This window comes from Panthera tigris, chromosome A3 (assembly GCF_018350195.1).
Source record: "Panthera tigris isolate Pti1 chromosome A3, P.tigris_Pti1_mat1.1, whole genome shotgun sequence".
NCBI classification, from domain to species: Eukaryota; Metazoa; Chordata; class Mammalia; order Carnivora; family Felidae; genus Panthera; species Panthera tigris.
Window position 1 is genome coordinate 73,016,622 of NC_056662.1, and position 19,779 is coordinate 73,036,400.

The window sequence follows — 19,779 nt, forward strand, 5'->3', positions numbered from 1 at the left end:
TGAAGTCGGACACTTAACCGACTGAGCCACCCAGGCACCCCAACAGCGGCTTTTAAAGTAAATACATGTAGCTATTTCAAAGAAAGAGCCAGAGATGGGCATTTTTGTTTGTTCTGTCTGCACTGAGCCCTGGGGTGATAGCTAGTTAAGAATTTTTTGTTTGTTTGCTTACCCTGCCATTGCATCTGTGAACACAAGCTCTGGTGGCTTTCAGAACCAGGTTATCAAAAGATGTATCCTTTGAGGGCAAGGTACAAAAGCTGGGGTCCCAGACCTGTGCATAAGCTCCTTTCTTGGAGACATTGATGACCTGGTAGGACAGAGGGACAGTGTAAAGATGGTACCCACTGGCCTCCCTGATCTCTGGAGAGGATTGCATTCAACCTCTAGATGTGTATTTATTTAGAAGTTGGCCCTTCAGGCCACAGCTTTGAAGATAAAGTAATTGGCCTTTTCTACAGAAAGATGGTACCTCAGTCTTCTTTGTCTCTGCTGCCTTAGGGGGTAGTTGATTAACAATGGTTTCTCAGATTTCTCCATTTGCCTCTGGGTGTTGTATGTAAGTGACGAATCACTGAATTCTGCTCCTGAAACTAATATTGCACTGTATGTTAACTAACTAGGATTTAAATAAAAGTTTGAAAAGGAAAAATAAATAAAAGTAAAATATATTTTATAGATAATAAGGGAAATTTTATTGTGAACTGGATGATACCAAGTTTTGTCAAGTATGGTTATGGTACTATGGCTATATCAAAGGTCCATATTATTAGAGATGCCAACTAAAGTATGGGAGGTACAAAATTATATGATTACTGAAATTTGCTTTTAAAAGAAAAAAGAAATAGAGGCTTATGTGGGAAAATTTGATAATTATTAAATCTGAGTGAAGGATAAAAAATAAAACTGTTTTTCCATTTGTTACAGTCCTGTAGGATCAATGAATGTAGGCACTGCTGGCGGAAAGTTCAAGGGGTGACCCTTGGGCAGTAGCCACAAAAACCATGGTGCCCCTTGTATCTTTCCTGGAGATAACAGCAAGCTGGAAGGCAGAGGGAAGTGTCTATGTGGCACCCTCCGGCCTCTTCAGTCTTTGCGGAGTATTTCAGTAGGCCTCTAGATGTGTGCTAGGTTAAATGCCTGCCCTTCAGACTGAAACTTTAAGCAAATAGGCCTGTTTCACTGAAAGACTGGGTATTTCAGCTACCCCTGCACCAGACCCTGGAATATAGGCACAGTGAACCCACTGTTTTTCAGTTTGCTATAACCTTGTGGATCTTGTGGATACAAGCCCTATTGGCTTTCAAAACTAGGTATTTGGAGGGTTCACCTCTCAGGTGCAGGTCTTAAGTAGTGGAGTGCCGGATGTGGTGTTCAAACCCTCCACTTCTCAGAAAGCTCATAGTTGTGAGCTTCCCAATCGTGGGTTACTGGCCCAAGGGTGGGATTTATATTGAGATTATGTCTGAGCCTACCCTACTCATTTAGATGTGAGGGTTTGTGTGTGTGTGTGTGTGTGTGTGTGTGTGTGTGTGTGTGTCTGTTTTGTTGTTTGCCTGATACATAGGAATTGTTCAAGTACTTTTGGATTTCTTTCAGAGGGAATTGTCCCATATGTCGCTGTCGATTAGGTGTGACCGTGGGAGGAGGTGAATTCAGGATCCTCCTACATTCCATCTTGAACCAGAACCTTGTATATATCATTTTAATTGATTTTGGTGTATAAATGTCTGCTTACAAATGTCTTGCTCCTCTTTAGAATGTAATTTCCAATAGGGCATGGGCTGGCTTGTTCACTGTTCAAGCTCTGGTCTTGGGCACATGGTAGGCACTTAATAAAAATTGTTTGAATGAGTGAGTCAATATATCCCTCCTTTAAATGGTTTCATTGAGGATGAGGATATTCTTTTATTTCTTGGTCATCTCCAAGGACACAAGAAATGTTTGTGATTCTAATGTTTTATTTTATTCAGCCATTTTCATTGAGCATATACTACATGTCAAACACTGTGGTAGGTACTGAGGATACAACAGTGTATAAAACTGAGAGAACTCCTGTATTCACAGACATTAGTGAGATGAAACAGACAATAAATATAATAAAAAGTAAATTATTTGAGATTTTACTGATACTGCCGTGGAATTAACATCCCTCTTTACTTCCTGTTTTCTGAAGAACAAGGTGTTGTACCTCTTCTGGAATAAAATCATAGGTGATCCTAAGGGAGGATCTGCTGGGAGGACAGCAGGGAGACACATTGACTCCCCTCCTGGAAGAAACTGGACTGTGTTAATTACAGAGTGGAAACTAAACCTCTAGAATAGAAAAGCGTGAGAAAGAGATAAGGACAAGAAAGGGACAGGGCAAAGAGATTGTTGCTATAAGGCAGAGTTGCCTGCCGCTAAGCTGCCTGCCCTGTCATTCTGCAGTCTTCCTCTGGCTGCTTTCACCACGTCCCTGTCCGTCCCAACCTTGAAAGCCTGTCACGATGTTTGCTAGAAAGGTTTTGAATGACCCTGAACTAACCGTTGCCAAGGTATCTCTACTTATTAAAAGCAAGAATAATAAATCTGCCGGTGTGCTTTCTCCTTCCATTTCAAGACATGTAACTGCATTCAGAGCAAGGGGTAAAGAGAGTTACTGCGTGTAAAATTAGGCTTGTGCCTCAAAAAAAAAAAAAAATACTTTTTTTTGTAAATAAATGCATCGTCTCATCGGATCCTTTTAAGGCCACTGTGAATTGGTTAAAGTGAGGATTACAAAGTGTGCCCATATACCCCCAGTTAACCCTTCTTTTGTCCCAGCATCCCATTTGCCTTAGCATTTGTCCTGGATTTTTTTTTTATGGACTTAATTTTTTTAGAGCAGCTTCAGGTTCACAGCAAAATTAAATGGAAGGTATAGAGATTTCTCCTATCCCCCCTGCCACCATGTATGCCCCGCCTCCCTGACTATCCACACCCCCCACCGGAGTGGTACATTTGTTACCGTGGGAGAAGCTACATTGATGCATCATCACTCAAAGCCCGTAGTTGGCATTAGAGTTCACATTCAGTGTTGTATATTCTGTGCATATTACATGCATAGTAACATGTATCTACCATGATAGTGAGGAGTTTCAGGGCCTTGGAAATCCTCTGTGTCCTGCCTATTCGTTCCTCTGTTCTGGACTTTTCATTTTGTAATGCAGTGTCACTATAATTTTATCTTTGAAAATATTTTGATAGAACTTTTTATTTTAACATGGTAAAGCTGCTTTCTTGGTGAAAAAAATAAACATTTTTGAAGTATGTAAATTTAATTTGACTTTCACAGTAGTCACAATTTGGATGATAAATTACATGGTCTCCTTAATTATAGTCTGCATTTAATGCAGAGAAAAACTGGTCTCCAGAGAGAAAGGGACACTCCTGGTGTGTCTGGCCAGTCAAGTGTAGAGCAGGACTAAAGACCTGTGCTCTGACTTCTGGTACTTTCTACGCCGAAGACCCGAAGCCCACTAGGGAGATGACTCAGATCTCAAAGCTTACCACATCCCTGCCTTATTTACAGTACTTATGAAAGTGGGATTCTATCTGTATTTCTAATTCAGACCTGAGAAAACTCACCAAGTGAATAAATAATGTACCTGGTAAGCATCAAAACTGACAAGAAGTTCAAGAGATCACAAATCAGACAGGCAAATAAAGACCTGCCTGGAGAGTATGAAGTACTCCTGAGGTGGAAGATTGTGTTTCAAAGAAGTACTGTGCCTTTAGAGAGCATTGTATAAAATGTTAAGTGGGGGAAGAATAACATCTTCACTGACAAATGTTTGATGGTATTTTGAGACTGAAATCAGTTTCATTTGCATATTTCTGGGACATGGTACATCTGTTTATCCAGCAAAATAAGTCTAGGTTCTGATCATAGTAAACTTACCCGATATGACAATTAGCCATTCTGGAGTATCACCCACATAGAATTTTAACATAGCATTAGGGGCGCCTGGGTGGCTCAGTCGGTGAAGCTGTCCGACTTTGGCTCATGTTATGATCTCGCAGCTCATGAGTTTGAGCCCCGCATGGGTCTCTGTGCTGACAGCTCAGAGCCTGGGGCCTGCTTCTGTGTCTCCCTCTCTCTCTGCCCCTCCCCCACTGGTGCATGCTCGTTTGCCTGCGCACGCGCTCTCTCTCTCTCTTTCTCTCGCTCTCTCAAAACTGAAACTAAACATTAAATTTTTTTTTTGTTTTTAAGTTTTAATACAGTGTTAGCATCCTAAAGACTGAAGTGACTGTTAACTTTTCCGTAGTAACTTAGAAGTACATTATTTCAAAAAGGGATAGGTTTTCATAAAGACCTATTTCTTCTCATACTCATTTTAAGATGTAGTATTTCACATGCATCCTGATGTAAAAACACATGGTTATCCTAAGTCAGACGGGAAAGAGTGACTACTCATGTGTAAAATCCAGATGGTGAGGGGTAAGGAAATGGTAAATAATACAGGATGGCGTGTGGTGTTGGTGTTTCTCCTTCAGGAGTTTTTAAGATGTGTTACATTAGATGCTATCCTGGTGAAAGGACATGTAGGTGTTTTCCTTTCTTCGTCAATGGTGTGAATACACGCTTTCATTTTATTTAATTGCTTGTTTCCCTCAGGCCTCTCCATCCGGAGTGTGTGCTGGAAAGCAGACCGCCTCCTAGCAGGGACCCAGGACAGTGAGATATTTGAAGTGATTGTGCGCGAACGAGACAAGCCAATGCTGATCCTGCAAGGCCACTGTGAGGGGGAGCTCTGGGCTCTGGCCCTGCACCCCAAGAAGCCCCTGGCTGTGACGGGAAGTGACGATCGCTCTGTCAGGTGAGGCCTTGGCATTGGCGGTCGTCATGCACTGACTGCCTTGGGACAACAGAGTTACTGTGCCCAAATTTGCTTGTTACTCAAGAGACGGATAAACCACAGTGTAGAACCACACGTGTTCCAAAGAGAACGTTGAGACACTGAGCCCAACCACACTTGGCTTCTTAGCATTTTGTTGTTGCCGCCTTTCTCTGGCTGTATCTTAAGTCGTGAAAGTGCTCTGAGTGAGTGAAAATACACTGCTCCTGGTTAGATAGGCTCCCAGTCTCTTTCAATCAAAGATAAGAGCTCAGCGCATTCATCTGTGCTAAGATCATATTTGCCCCTCATATGCTGGGTCATCTGCAGGGGGCTGCACACGGCATTTCCGTTTTCTCCTACCTTCATCTCCACTGGTGAATTCATGAACTCGTCTTCAAAAGAACTTAAGTTCTGATTTTCAGAGTTGCCTTCAGTATGTGAGTAAACAGTTCTTTCTTTGCAAATTCTCGAATGGAATTTTGGACATTGTCCTCAAATGAAAGGAAAGTGCTGGTTCCTGAGAAAATAGGCAATTTTATTAGGGCCTCAAGGATTCTTGCTGTGGATCATTTGTTATTCTTTGAGAGCACAGCATTGCATAAAATGAGCAATACGAGGACACCTCTGATGTCCTTGTGACTGTTGAAGGACTGAACACAGGGTTTAGAAGTGTGTGATGAAGTTTGTTACACTGACTTCAATATTTTTGTATTTACTGCTGACCTTTAAATGTGCCCAATGACAAGCAGGCCAGAAAGAGTGTATGCCAGTGGGAGGGAGAGGCTGGTCCATCAGTTTGTTGATTGATTACTGCTTCTGGTCTCTAGTAGCTAAATTAGAATTTTGTAGACTAGAAGCAGGTTCCTGCTTCTCCCTTGCTCTTACTCTGTATGTCTGTGAATCTGATCAAGACACGGTGTGCTCATTACTGAGGTATAATTTTAAAAGTAAATCCATTTTGTGATCTTAACCAGGCCCTGAAGCCCCATCAATCTAAAGATCAGTGAAAACACAGTGTGTCTCCATGTGGAATCAATGTTTATTTGGCTTAAGTTTCTCTTTAACCAACTTCCTCCTCTTCTCTTCCTTTTCCTTCCTTTACTCTGAGCTTTCCCCAAACAGGCAAAATGGTACCACCAACTTACTCAAACACCTGAGATACTCGATTTATATTTATCCAGGTAGAAATGATTTCAAGAAAGTCTTTGGCTTTTGTATTTCGACAAATTAGTTGAGTCTCAAAATTGCAAACATCTCCAAGGAGCCCTGGCTGTCAGAATTTGTCTTATTCCTCTTAACCATTAATTTGGCTCAAATGACAAATGTTATTTTACACTGAGTATTGAAGTTTAAGAAGGGTCTGACTCCTAATTTCTTGAGCAAGATCAGCTCAGTGACTTTATAGGATGGTACAGTCTACTGGGGAGTGATGGTTTCTGCATGCTAGTAAAGCAAAGCTTACATTGCTTAAAATAGTACAAGGCTAAAAGCAGCATGAGATTATGAATAATGGACGAGGTATTGAAAGACTACCATGAGCTTTAGGCTGAACAGTGCAGGCTGCCTAAGGGATCAGTAAGCTCTTCACTGTGCAACTCTCCATTTTAAGGAGCATGCCCCCGTCCGTCCTGATGGCACAATGCATTTAGAGAAACTGCACCACATGTGACTTATTCTTGCTTCCCTATGGCGGAACTCGAGATTCTCTGTCCCCTCTGGCAGATACTAATGTTTGTATGTTAAGAGAAGCCTGTCTTAAGAGTACTAACAGATAGAGGTCAGTTACCCAATCACAACTGACATTTAAATGCTTATTTGCATCTTCAAATACCTAGTCCACGTTCACTCAGTCTGAGGTGCCTGGATTAGGTGTTCCAGGAGCTGCAGCAAACTGTGTTAGGGGCACGTGCCCCTTGACCTCCATTTCTCCAGCAGTAGCTGTGCCCATCAGCCAGGGGCACTTAAAGTATCTGCCTCAACCAGGGAGGGTGGATCTATCTGCAGTGGGACACCCAGAGGCCTTGTGAAGCATGACAGCAGGTGACTGTAGACAGATACTCTTTCTTGCCAGGGAGGCCAATAAATGTAATGTGTGTTTCCATTTATCTGCACTTAAATAACACAGTTATTAGAAGGACACTCATATTATTTTAAACAAACTAACAATAATAACACCTAGTAGTATTTCTTTTTCTCTGAACGTTATTAACAATTCTTGGTATAAATAAAGAACAATGTTTAATTTCCAAAGAGAATAGCAAGATGTTGTGTGAAGTAGTGTTTAAAATGTCCTTACTTGATTAATCTCAAAATCTTTGGAAATGGTTTTCTGGTCTTAGAGTTCTTTCTGGGGATTTCAAATGGTGCAAATGACCCAATGATAATCTAAACACCTTCTTAGATTGCCAGACATGCCGTGAGGAAGGACACTAGTATGAAATTAGTGCATCCTGTGTTGTCATCATCATCAGAGTGGTGAACAGCCTTCCAGCCTAGGGCTGGCCGATGGCTGAGAAACTGGTTTTGTTTTTACTTTGTCCTTGTGCTTAGGCTGTGGAGCCTGGCTGACCATGCCTTGATCGCCCGCTGTAACATGGAGGAAGCAGTTCGCAGTGTGGCCTTCAGCCCGGATGGATCTCAGCTGGCCCTGGGCATGAAGGACGGCTCTTTCATTGTTCTCCGAGTCAGGCACGTGCTGCTAGAGAAAATGATATCAGAAATGCTCTTGTGTTAAACTAGTTCTCCTGGTCACAATGTATGCCTGGACTTTAGGGGAGATGCATTTATTCTTTCAAGTAGGAACATTCTAGATTCAGTCACTGATCTGTAATTCCCAAATCCAAACACTCTGAAAATCCACCGTTCTTTGGCAACTTCTTTGACAGCATGCCTTGACCCAATGAACTGATCTGAGACTGTTTATTGCCTATTAATCTCCTAGTAGGAATAATTCTCTATAATGTGATTCGCTACAAAAATATTAATGTTTTTAATACGGGGTGTTGCCCTAGCTCCTGTGGAGGGTATTACATAATATATTGTATATGAACCTTTCTAAAATCCACTGAATAATGAACTCCTAAGCTCATCTGGTCCCAAGGGGGTTTGGGCTCATAGGAAACCAAGAAAAGAGAAAGAAATGAGAAAGCAGTCTCTAGCAGTACCAGATTTTTAGAGGTGAGCTTGAGTAAAAATTTCTTCCACCTATAATGAAAAATAAAATGGAATATTTCATATTTATTAACACGCTATATTTACTGGACAAAAATTATGACCCACACTTGTAATTTCTCTAAATAACACTGGTTGTTTTTTATGGCTTCTACAATTTGTGATTACAGAAAGAAAATGCAGCTGTAAATTAGATGCTGCATGTTTTGCACATAGAAAATTCTATATAGGTTTGAAAAATGATCTTGGCACAGTTTATTACACTAAATTCTCCTTACCAACCACACATAACTTAATGCTGGGTTATGGGCAACGTTTTCTTTCTCTGCTTAGTGATGGTATGGAAAGATGGCCAGTTACCAGATTTTCTTTTCTTTTTGATGGGTTTCCCAAGCCAAAACAAACAAAAATCCATAAAACCTATTTGATGACATTATAGTAAACATTATATTATATAATATATTGCTATTAATAAGTGATAGCTGGTGAGGGGAATTACCACATAGAAGCACATGTTTGCCATCATTTATGCACTGATTTTGTTGGCAGTGGGTGAAGTCTTCGGTGCTGGCCTAGGAGACTGCTAGCCACAATTCTGTCTCATGGTGGCAGCTTTCAAATGCAGGCAGCATTTCTTACCAGAACCTGATCGGAAAGGATACAAAATATTCCAGTGACATGACGTATGCATTGTTGACCTTTCCTGGTAACAATTAAATAATGACATAAGAATTTAATATTTAAAAAGAAATTTTCCTCTTATGCTTTTTGGACTTGCTCTTTTTTGCAACAGTAGGCATCAAGCTTCACAGCCACTGGTTACTTGATCTTAAAGTATAAAAAAGATGGTTGATGTTTATGCTACCCTTGGTGGACGTTTACCTTTCTCCAGGGCATGTTTTGAAAACAATTTTACAAACCCCAAATTTTTGAAGCACAAAGTTTTAGGGGAAAATAACAATTAAACATGAAAGCAAATATGCAGTTCATTAAATTTTGTTTTGTTTTGTTTTTACTTTGGAAGCCCAGATAGTATTTAAAATGTTGGTTAATTTTGCCTAACTTGGCCAGAAACTAAGTAGTTTTATATTTTTCCCCAAAAGTTATTCCTTTAATTCTTACACGTGTTCTCTCTCTTTTGAAACATTTTTTTTCTCTGACATACAAATTTTAAAACATGGCTTGGGGTTCCTATTTCTAGATTTGCTGCTTATCACTTTTTATTGCTGGTTTTTATTCTTATAGAGATATGACAGAAGTGGTTCATATCAAAGATCGAAAAGAAGTCATTCATGAAATGAAATTTTCTCCAGATGGCTCTTACCTCGCGGTGGGATCCAATGATGGCCCAGTGGACGTGTATGCCGTTGCCCAGCGGTATAAGAAAATTGGAGAATGCAGCAAGTCGCTTAGTTTCATCACACACATTGACTGGTCTTTGGATAGCAAATACTTGCAGACCAATGACGGCGCGGGAGAACGCCTGTTCTACAAGATGCCATGTGAGTCACGCAGGCCCTGGATGGTGGTGAAAATCAAAACTTCGAACCAGAGTCAGCAAATGTATGAGAATGTCATCATGACTTCAGGGCAAGGAATGTTTTCAGAAACACGACCCCCCAAATCTCACACTCCCAAAGAAAAGATAACTAAATTGGAACACGTTAAAATTTTAAAAAATACTGCACAGTGAAAGAGATCATGAAAACATGAGGTGCAGACTGGATGTAAATATTTGAAATGGTTATAATGGGCAAAAGATATATACTTAGAAATTAAAAGAATGCCTAAAGATAAGTGAAAGGAAAAATAGCCTAGAAAAATACTAAAAAAAACGCTAAATATTTGAGGATCACCGTCCTTATTTACTATGATGATTTTATTCCAAAATCTGTGTTCTTCATAGTTGGAAGCCCTTAAGGTATTATTTGGTGAAATATGCTAATTAGGATTTAAAAAACACAATTTCTATTTGTGACCTCCGCTGTCTCTTTTAGAAGAGATTCATCAGACTTCGATAACATTCAGTAACATTTAGTTTGTAATACTAAAATGGTAGAAATAAAAGACAAGTTTCTGTATTGTAATCTGTGACTAATGATTTTTTAATGTAAGTGGAAAAGTATAATATTTAACATGAATCTTGTCCTCAAGTAATTATATTTCATCTTAAAATTTTTATTGAATAATTAATTTATAGGTAAAATAATATACACCATCTAATGTAACTTCAGCTTTTTAGAGTTCTCTGCCCTGTCAAATCATTAGCACACCATTACTAGGAACATATTTCTGTGTGTCTACTTTCTTTGCTTGAAATTATTTCATATGTATTTTCTGTATGTGAAAAATTAAGGGATACACATTTCTCACCTGCAATAACAAAGTAAAATCCTCTTAGTGATAACATCACAGTTTGCTATCTCATTCTCCCGTTAGTGAGCATTTAGGCTTATTTCCTGTTTCTTTGCTGGTACAGACTGTGCATCTCGAAATATCTTGGTACAGGTGGGATTTTCTCTTCTGAGTCACTTCCTTGGACGATATTCTCCAAAGGGGGAATGCTGGGTCAAGGACTATGTTCTGTCAACTCTCTCATTTTATGGTCATCTTAATGAATTTTTATGTCATGCTGTTCCAGTCCAGAATTTCTGCATGCCAGTTTGGCAGTGCACCAGTAATGCATAAGAGCACCTACTCTCACAGATGATTCTTTATTTGAAAAGATTTATTTTTGAAGAAGAAACTCTGAGGTGGTACACTAAATTGTCTTGATTTTGAATTTTAAAACTGTGTATGGCTGGACATTTTCCCAAGCATTTCTGTATCAGTGTGGTTCTGCCTTTGCATGCCCTCTGGGGACATCCCTCACCTGCTTTTGGTACAAGCCGGGAGTTGCCACACATTTGAGAACATATCTAGCACACTGTCAAGGCTATTTTCCCCAACCACTTACAGTTTTCATTGTCTAATGCTTTTAAATTTAAAATCCATTAACTTTTTATACTAATTTTTTGAGCCTAAATTTTAAAAATCACTTCTATGTTTCCTTGAATTATGAAAGGTAGAAGTCCAGAATAAACTTCTTAGAAATCAGGCAAAATGTTGGTGACTAAATGTGATAACATACGATTGCATAAAAGTCAATATGACTTTCAATAATCAAAGCATACCAGCTGTATAGTAGTTTCAGATATTACATTGAGTACAGGGATCATTTTCTTTCTTGTCTCCGTATCTGAGTTTTGATCATACACTTTCTTTAAACCCTGCTGGAAGAAAAAAAAAATCATAAATTTGGTAAAGAGATTAGAATCTACAGTTTCCTTGATTTATGGAAGTTTTTTTTTTTTAAAAAACCCTCCATATAGACCTCTATATGGAAAAGGAATAAAACAAATTGGAATATGCTTTTTATTTTTTTTTAATTTTTTTTTTTTTACATTTATTTATTTTTGAGACAGAGAGAGACAGAGCATGAATGGGGGAGGGTCAGAGAGAGAGGGAGACACAGAATCTGAAACAGGCTGCAGGCTCTGAGCACAGAGCCCGATGCGGGGCTCGAACTCACGGACTGCGAGATCATGACCTGAGCCGAAGTCGGATGCCCAACCGACTGAGCCACCCAGGCGCCCCAGAATATGCTTTTTATTTAAATGTAACATTATGTTGCCATGTATTGATTATTTTCAGCTGGGAAGCCTTTAACAAGTAAAGAAGAAATCAAAGGGATTCCCTGGGCCTCCTGGACATGTGTGAAAGGCCCTGAAGTGAGTGGAATTTGGCCTAAATACACCGACATCACTGATATCAATTCGGTGGATGCAAATTACAACAGCTCAGTGCTGGTGTCTGGAGATGATTTTGGACTGGTTAAATTGTTTAAATTTCCTTGTCTCAAGAAAGGTAAGGCCAAAAGAGATATTTCATTGAATAAATATTTAATCTAGAAGGTATACACAGTGTAAACCAGACTATTTGATATTCTAAAATTACTAATTTAAGGCAGAATTTGTTCACAGTTATTACTAACCAGTTTGTAATTCATAAGCTTCATGTTTTACATTTTAACCAAATCATAGTTTGTTTTGTTTTTATTTATGTGAATAAATACTCATAATTTAAATCACATTACATTAAAATATTGTAATTAAAATTCTCTTAGGCTTCACTGCTAATTGTGCTTACACATGGAAAGCAAAGCAAAATCTTTTTAGATAAAATCTAAAACTGAATACTCTGGTGATAACACAATTCGTGGACCGCTTGTTGTAGTGCTTATTTTGCAAACCCAATTTACATAACTGGTGAAATTTTTGAGAGTGAAGATTGGTTCAAAAGAACTCTTCCTCCTCTCACATTTTGTTGTTTTGTCTTACTGTTGTTAAAATGTTGTTACTTTAATTTTTGTTGCACCTTTAGACTTTGTGGAATGTGACTGAGTTAACCATGTAATGACCCTGTCTTCTTCTTCCTTAAAAAGTTTAGACAAAGCCCATACACAGGCTTTTCTGAGACTCCCCACTAGCACCCTGAAAATCAGATGTTTGGAAAGTAATCATCAGGGACGTGTTATTGCTTGAAAATTCATTCACTTGAACAATTTTTAAATTAAGAAAGGGAAGGGATGGAAAATGTAATCAGAAAGTCATTTTCGGCTAACTGGCAGTTTTGAAGCAGCAACAGTTATGGTAGAGAATTGAACATAAAACGCATAGCAAGCCATCATTTACGCTTGACAGCATGGCCATCAGTTTAAAATGCTTGAGGCACAAAATTACCTCCCATGCCTAATTCACACTCTCCTCTCCCTAACGGGCTTTTTGAGTAATAGGGTGTGTCCTGTTGGATTGAGTAATGTACTTGCAGAACGTGAGTTAGGCAACCGGTCTGGGAACTGAGAAGAAACATACATCCCTGAGGCCAGAAACAATACTGTTGGCCTCACATGTGAAGACTAGGAAAGAAGGTAACTCACCCAGAATTGTTATTTCCTGCGTATTCCCAAGCCTTGTAGAGTGGCTTTGGGTCTAGAAATGGAGATCCTGAATGTATTGATAAGAATGGGGGAAGGGTGGTGGGAGGCGATGAATAGTGCTGCCTGTCCAAACAAGACCCCCTGATGGGTAAACTGACCCTGAGGATGATGGAAACCAGGAGACACCTGCAGAGTAAGGGGAGGTTGACTGCTGAGTGATGGTATCATGGGAATAATAAAACCCACCTCAGCAATCTGTGGAACTATTCGTATTCTCATAGCAAATTTACTTGTTCTACTCTTCATGGCAAGTGGTTTATAAATCTTGCAATTTGTCTCAGAGCCATTCAGGCTTTTGTGGCCTTTCTGTGCCAGAACTACTGGCAGGGAAGTTTCTAAAGGGGGATTGTTGAAGGGAATGGTGACAATTGGTGGCTCTTGTCTCCCTGTAGCCCAGGGTATCAGTGGTGGGTAGTCCCCCAACTTTTGAACCTGTAAACAGCCAAATATGAGAAGGGGCTAGTGACCATGAGAAGTGTAGAGACTGAGCAAATATTATAGTTCTCTGTGATTAAATCAAACTCTCAACCAAGTTCATTGACACATTTACAATTACTTGTGTATAGGATTCTGCTGCATAGTATTGAGATGTAAATGTTCTGCAGTTAATGAAAATGACTACAATGGTTATTATTTTTACATGGTCAAACCAATTTTTCTCATTTCGTTTTGACAGTTTTCAAATCTTTTCATATAACTAGTATCAATCCTGATCATTTTCCCTGGTGTCGCTTAGACTACATTCTGTTTAACCATCATCGCACAGACACTTCCATGAGGTAAAAATCCAAAGCCTAGCTCATTGACATTTGCCGTGTCTTACCACCCCTTCTCCAAAGGAAGGCTCAAGGCTGAGGATCCTGTTTTACCTCTGTGCTGCTGCCCCATTAATCCTTCACACAAACGTGCACATGCACACACACACACACACACACACACACACACACACACACACACACTCCTTGAAGAACTCCCAAGAAAAATGTCCTGGATGTTGTAAGACATGAGTTGCATAAGGTCTGGGCCTTGAAGGAAAAAGCATTGGCCTCCAGTAGAGCTTGAATGAGCTTGAGGCAGTACAGAAACAGAAAGGTCAAGGTGGCCACAGCATGGTGAATGAGGGGAGCATTGTGTACTCAGAGGCTGCAGAGGGCAGTGGGGACTATGTCACAAAGGCCTTGTAGCCATTGTGAAAAATTTGGGTCTTCTTTTCAGTGTGGTAGGAAACTATTGAAGATTTAAAATGGAGGAGCGACATGACCCATCTAAGTTGTTAAAAGACCACTTTGATAGCATGTAGGATGAATTAGGGAAGTGAAGGCTCCAAGTAGAGAGATTTTCACATAAGTCCAGGTGAGAGATTTTGTGGCTTGGACAAAGGTATTAGGAACAGATGTGAATACAGGTGCATGAGGTTAGGAAACAGTGTCAAGGTAGAGCTGAAGGTATTGCTGATGGATTTGGATGTGGGAATAGAGGCAAAGAGCCAAGGATGAGTTTTGGGCGTGAACAGTGGGGGTGGATGATGACACCACTTATGAAGATGGGAAAATGAGCAAGGAAAAAGGTGTGTGTGTGTGAGAGAGAGAGAGAGAGAGAGACATGGGGATAAGAGAGAAGGGTAAGGGGCGCTCCTTGGTCTGTGCTGTCCATGATAAGTTTGAGGCGCCTGTTAGATATCCAAGTAGACATGGCACACAGACCATCTGCAGTCCAGGGAGAATTGAGAGCTGAAAAATGAATGTTCAGCAATTGAGGGCATATTGACAGTACGTAAAGCCGTGGGAGAGAGGACCAGCAGAGAGATAAGAGCCTTCCCTGTGGTTCAGAGAATAAAGAGAGGCCTTAAAAAGTGACACGTCCTGAGGAAAGCCTGGGAAGAGATGGATGTGGTTTTCATGTATTCAATAAATATTTGTTACGTGCTATTCTAGAGGCTGGAGATACATCAGTGAGTAAAACAAGCACAAATCCCTGTCCTCATGGAGCTTTTGTTCTACTGAGGGGACACAGTCAATAAACAAAATGTAAACACATCTGGTGAGAAAGGCTATGAAGGAAACAAAAGCAAACAGTAGCAGGAGCGCTCAAATCGGGCAGCTTGGTGGTATATTTTAAATAGCATGGTCATTTTCACCTTCATATAACTTTATTTTTTTAATATTTTTTAATGTTTATTTATTTTTGAGAGAGAGAGAGAGAGAGAGAGAGAGAGACAGACAGACAGAATCCAAAGCAGGCTCCAGGCTCTGACCTGTCAGCACAGAGCCTGACTCAGGGCTCAAACTCACAAGCTGTGAGATCATGACCTGAGCTGAAGTTGGACACTTTATCGACTGAGCCACCCAGGCGCCCCACCTTCATATAACTTTCAATCATTACCTCTCTAATGGGTATTTGAATTTTAAACATGTTTTAGTTGAACAGGTGGCTTTCTCCCCCATTAAAGAGGCTCCATTAGAGGGCCTGCAATAGGTAGAATGATTTCTGAAGGAGGATTGCCGGCCCCTGAAATCTCCCGTAGCCTTTGGAGTATGAGGCCTCCACACGATAGCATGGACCCTGCTTACTTCCCTGACTTCCTTCATGCTGCCGTGTACCAACTGCATACTGGACACTTTACTGCAGTAGTTCAGCTACAACCATAAGTGCAAATAGCTTTTCTTCTGCATTCATGACCTTGGGGATAGTGTTTACTAAGTAAAGCAATCAGGGAACCAACTTTAATTCTTCCAGCTCTACATCCACATGACCCTGAACAGTAATTTGACTTTTTTTTTTTCCCACAGAATGATTCTCTGTTTCCCTATTGCAAAGGACCACCTGTCTTATCTTGTATTTAAATAAGAATGTGTAAGATAATCATTCTTAAGCATTTTAGTTGCAGAATCAGTGAAGCAGTAGGCATTATCTGGAAAAGGTTCAGATGTGTCTTCAGCTGCAGGACTTAAATTTTAAGGCCATTTTTAGCTTAATCCATACTGGAATAATTGAGATAATTTTTGGAGGCTTTGCTTGTTAAGATATATAGTACTGAAAATTATATTTTCTAATGTATTTAAAGATTTCACTTTTCAGCATGAATCAGAATGTAATATTTTAATCAATGAATTGTATTTTTTGCATTGCTAATCTCTTCAAAATATCTTTTCAGGAGCCAAATTTAGAAAGTATGTGGGCCATTCTGCACATGTCACAAATGTCCGCTGGTCCCATGACTTTCAGTGGGTATTGAGCACAGGAGGGGCTGACCACTCAGTTTTCCAGTGGAGATTTATTCCAGAAGGTGTCAGCAACGGTCTGCTGGAAACTGCACCCCAGGGTAAAACCAATTATAATTTTTCAAGCTTTTTTTTTTTTTTTTTTGGCAATAAAAATTTCAAAGAATGTTCTAACATCTCTCCTGGACATAAAGAGTTAAAGCAATTTTTGAAAAATTCATCCCTATAATAAAATTTAAAATTAAAAGTAAAAACAAAACTTTTGAGTTATATGTGAATTAGTTGGTTAATTTCCTTCAAAAGATTTTGTTTATACCAGATGCCAGTTGAAGATCAAAGGTTTACATGAAGAATTAGCCTTTGAGAATGTCAGGAACAAATCTACCTCAGCCTCCTTAGGACAACTATAACTGTGGTGGGTCTACTCAGGCTGCAGGGGGACAGAGGGACAGAGTGACCTTAGGAGTTGGCTCCAGAGTGAAGTTCAAAGAATGGTCCACAGTTGGGACTGAAGTCTTCCAGTTCACTGGATGTGTAGTCTTTTAATTTACTGTCATGCCAGCAGGAGTAATCAGGTAATAAAATTTGAAACCATGTGAGGAAATGTTTTCATTGGGACAGTTTCTGCAGGGGTTTTGACCCTGGAAATTACTGCCATTTGGTAGATGTGGCAAAGGCTAAGAACTAAGTGGTTAGATTTCCCTTTATTTCAGCCTTCATTTTGGTAAAACGTTCCCCTGGCCTTGCCTTTTCTTTCTCTCTCTCTCTGTTTCGTTCTTTCCCTTTCTTTCTTCCTTTCATTCTTTCGTTCTTTCGTTCTTTCATTCTCTCTCTCTCTCTCTCTCTCTGGCCCTTTTCAAAGCAAGATTTAAAACACAAAGATTTGTTACAGAAGTGTGGCAATGAGTTCTGTCTGCTGGGGAGGGGTGGGGGAGAATTGCCCAGGTCTGTTAACGCTACTCTAAGGGGTGAGATGATGTGCTGAACTTAACCAAAAGATGGAAGGGATGGGGGGGGGGGGGAGACGTTTTAAGAACCTACATCAAAGGAAAACTAAGCTATATTGATTTTTTTAATTTACTTTGCTAGAAGAAAGAAAATATCTTAAATAAATGTATAAGCTATTTTGGGTCTCAGAACTTTTGCTTGTTTCTCACGGGTTGTGTTTCTGCAGAAGGTGGCACTGATTCTTACAGTGAAGAGTCTGATTCGGATTTATCTGATGTGCCAGAGTTGGACTCTGATATTGAGCAAGAAACTCAAATCAATTATGATCGCCAGGTCAGTAAGCAGAGGGCCTCCTAACAAATGCCTTACAGCCCAGAATGTCGATCTCACTGGATTTGGATGTTGCACTAAAAATGACTGGTACTTGAGCAGAAGAGAATCCAGACAAGAATAAGGAAAATTACTTACTTCTTGTCTTTAAGCACAGATTGAAAATAAGGCATTTACCCATTCACATTATTAAAAAAATTTTTTTTAGTGGAAAGTAGTACCAAATTTTTAAATTGAACCCATGACAGAGTTTTCTGCCTTTCGAGCGCCTAAAACTTAAAATATTTTTTTGCAGAAAAATGTGCAAGTAAGCTAAAGGATTCTTAATTTTCTTAGCAGATCTGAAAGCATATGTTTTCTGAGGTGCCTGGGTGGCTCAGTTGGTTAGGCATCCATCTCTTGGTTTTGGCCCAGGTCATAATCACATGGTTCATGAGTTAGAGCCCTATGTAGGGCTCTGTGCACTGACAGTGTGGAGCCTGCTTGGGATTCTCTCGCTCTCCCTCTTACTCTGCCCCTCCCTCATTCATGCACACACTCTCTCTCTAAATATAAATAAATAAATAATAAAATTTTAAAGCATGTTTTCTTTACAGAATTGGTAGCTTTAAAGCCATGGTAGTTTTCAAGATAACTAGCGTCCTGGTTTCTCTCTCAACTTCCGTATACCGTTATCCATTTAATTGAAGTTAAAACCCAAATACAATACGTATGATCTCTCCAGTCCGAAATTATCGCTAGTAGAAAAGTGACACAATTTCAAAAAAATTGGGTCCTAGTTTTTTTAAAGTAGACATTTCATTTTAGTGGTGAACAGTGAGTGTTAAAGAGAACATTCCTTCATAGGAATCTGGAGACATCTCACCTTTTTTATGGTTGGTAACTGAAGGTGTTCTATTTTCTTTCTTGTCATATCATGAAAGTATGTGAAGCAGACTCTGTCAGTGAACATGGAGTACGATTTCCGGTTTCAGTCATAGCAAATGTCACTGTTGCCCATGGAGACTTACCATATAGGCCTGTGGCAGCTGCTGTGTATGACCTGTCTCTACAGGGCTGGATCCTGCTCTTTATATACACCAAATCCAACCTCACAATAACCCTGAGATGTTAACTATTTTGCCCACGTCCACCTCACCCGTAGTATTGAGATAAGAATGAGGATCTGGGCTTCTCTCCAAAGCATACATTCTGCATATTGCTTGGCTTTGCCACTGCGTAAGCACTGAAACTTTCCAGATGATAATTATCACTCATTGATTTAGTGTTTGAAAAATTAGAGGCAGTCTGACTGATGGTTTGGGTCAACTTCGTGACTAAGTCAGCTTGACCATGTGTTGATACAATGAATTATGCAACAAAACTAAAGATGAGGATTGAAAAGAAATTAACGTAGAAATATATACACAGTGAATAATGTTATGCCCTCATATCCAGGGGACATGGAATTTAAGCAAAGTGAACATAAAATTTAGGAAAAAAAGAAAAGCAATATCTTAGTTGGGATTTTTTTATGTAATAAAAGGTGTTAGTCAAAGAATGAAAAGATTTGACTATACTGAAATCCATGCCTAGGATTTATATATTCTCCCTGGTATCTTAGTTTCTGAAGCTTTCGTCTATATTACTTGATTTACATTATTTTTTGTTCTTGAATTACTCCTGAGCAGAAAGTTTTATTCTGTTCTACAAATGAGAATCTTAGGTCCACAGAGTTTATGAGACTTGTTCCAATAACCTGTAGAAATGCCAAGACCAGAATTCAGTGCTCTTGAGGAGTTGATGAGCTGAAGAAAGCATCATGGACTCAGATGGATAATTAGCTTTAGATTTTACAAGCTTAGTTCATTGTATCTGCAGTAGGCAGAGCAATAATAAGGTATCTTCTGAATCCTTTTTTTTAAAACTTTTTATTAAATCTAAAACAGACTTAATTATAATGTATCATCTTTCTAGTTACATAGCTTTATCAAATGAAAATTTCCCTATGAAGATGAGCCATTACTAATAGATTGTACTTCATTTTGAATGTGTTAAATTGATATCTGTTGATAGTAGGGCATATATACATGGTAGCGAAACAGACTAATTTTTTATCTACACTTAAATTGTAGGAAATGTTCTCTGAATCAGCAGCACGTTTTAGGTCCTAGGTTAGACCAAACTTTGCTCTAAATCTCAGAGTCTAATCTGTCAAGATGCATAA

General features: G+C 39.4%; 1 protein-coding gene across 1 annotated transcript in view; it reads left to right on the forward strand.

The window, feature by feature from the left end:
* Positions 1-19,779, forward strand: part of EML6 (EMAP like 6) — a 280,348-nt gene that overhangs the window by 160,175 nt on the left and 100,394 nt on the right. Inside the window, exons 7-12 of the mRNA XM_042981405.1 lie at positions 4,643-4,844; positions 7,416-7,553; positions 9,282-9,538; positions 11,730-11,942; positions 16,229-16,396; positions 17,470-17,576. Coding sequence (XP_042837339.1) covers positions 4,643-4,844; positions 7,416-7,553; positions 9,282-9,538; positions 11,730-11,942; positions 16,229-16,396; positions 17,470-17,576 — 1,085 coding nt within the window. The remainder of the gene's footprint in view (positions 1-4,642; positions 4,845-7,415; positions 7,554-9,281; positions 9,539-11,729; positions 11,943-16,228; positions 16,397-17,469; positions 17,577-19,779) is intronic.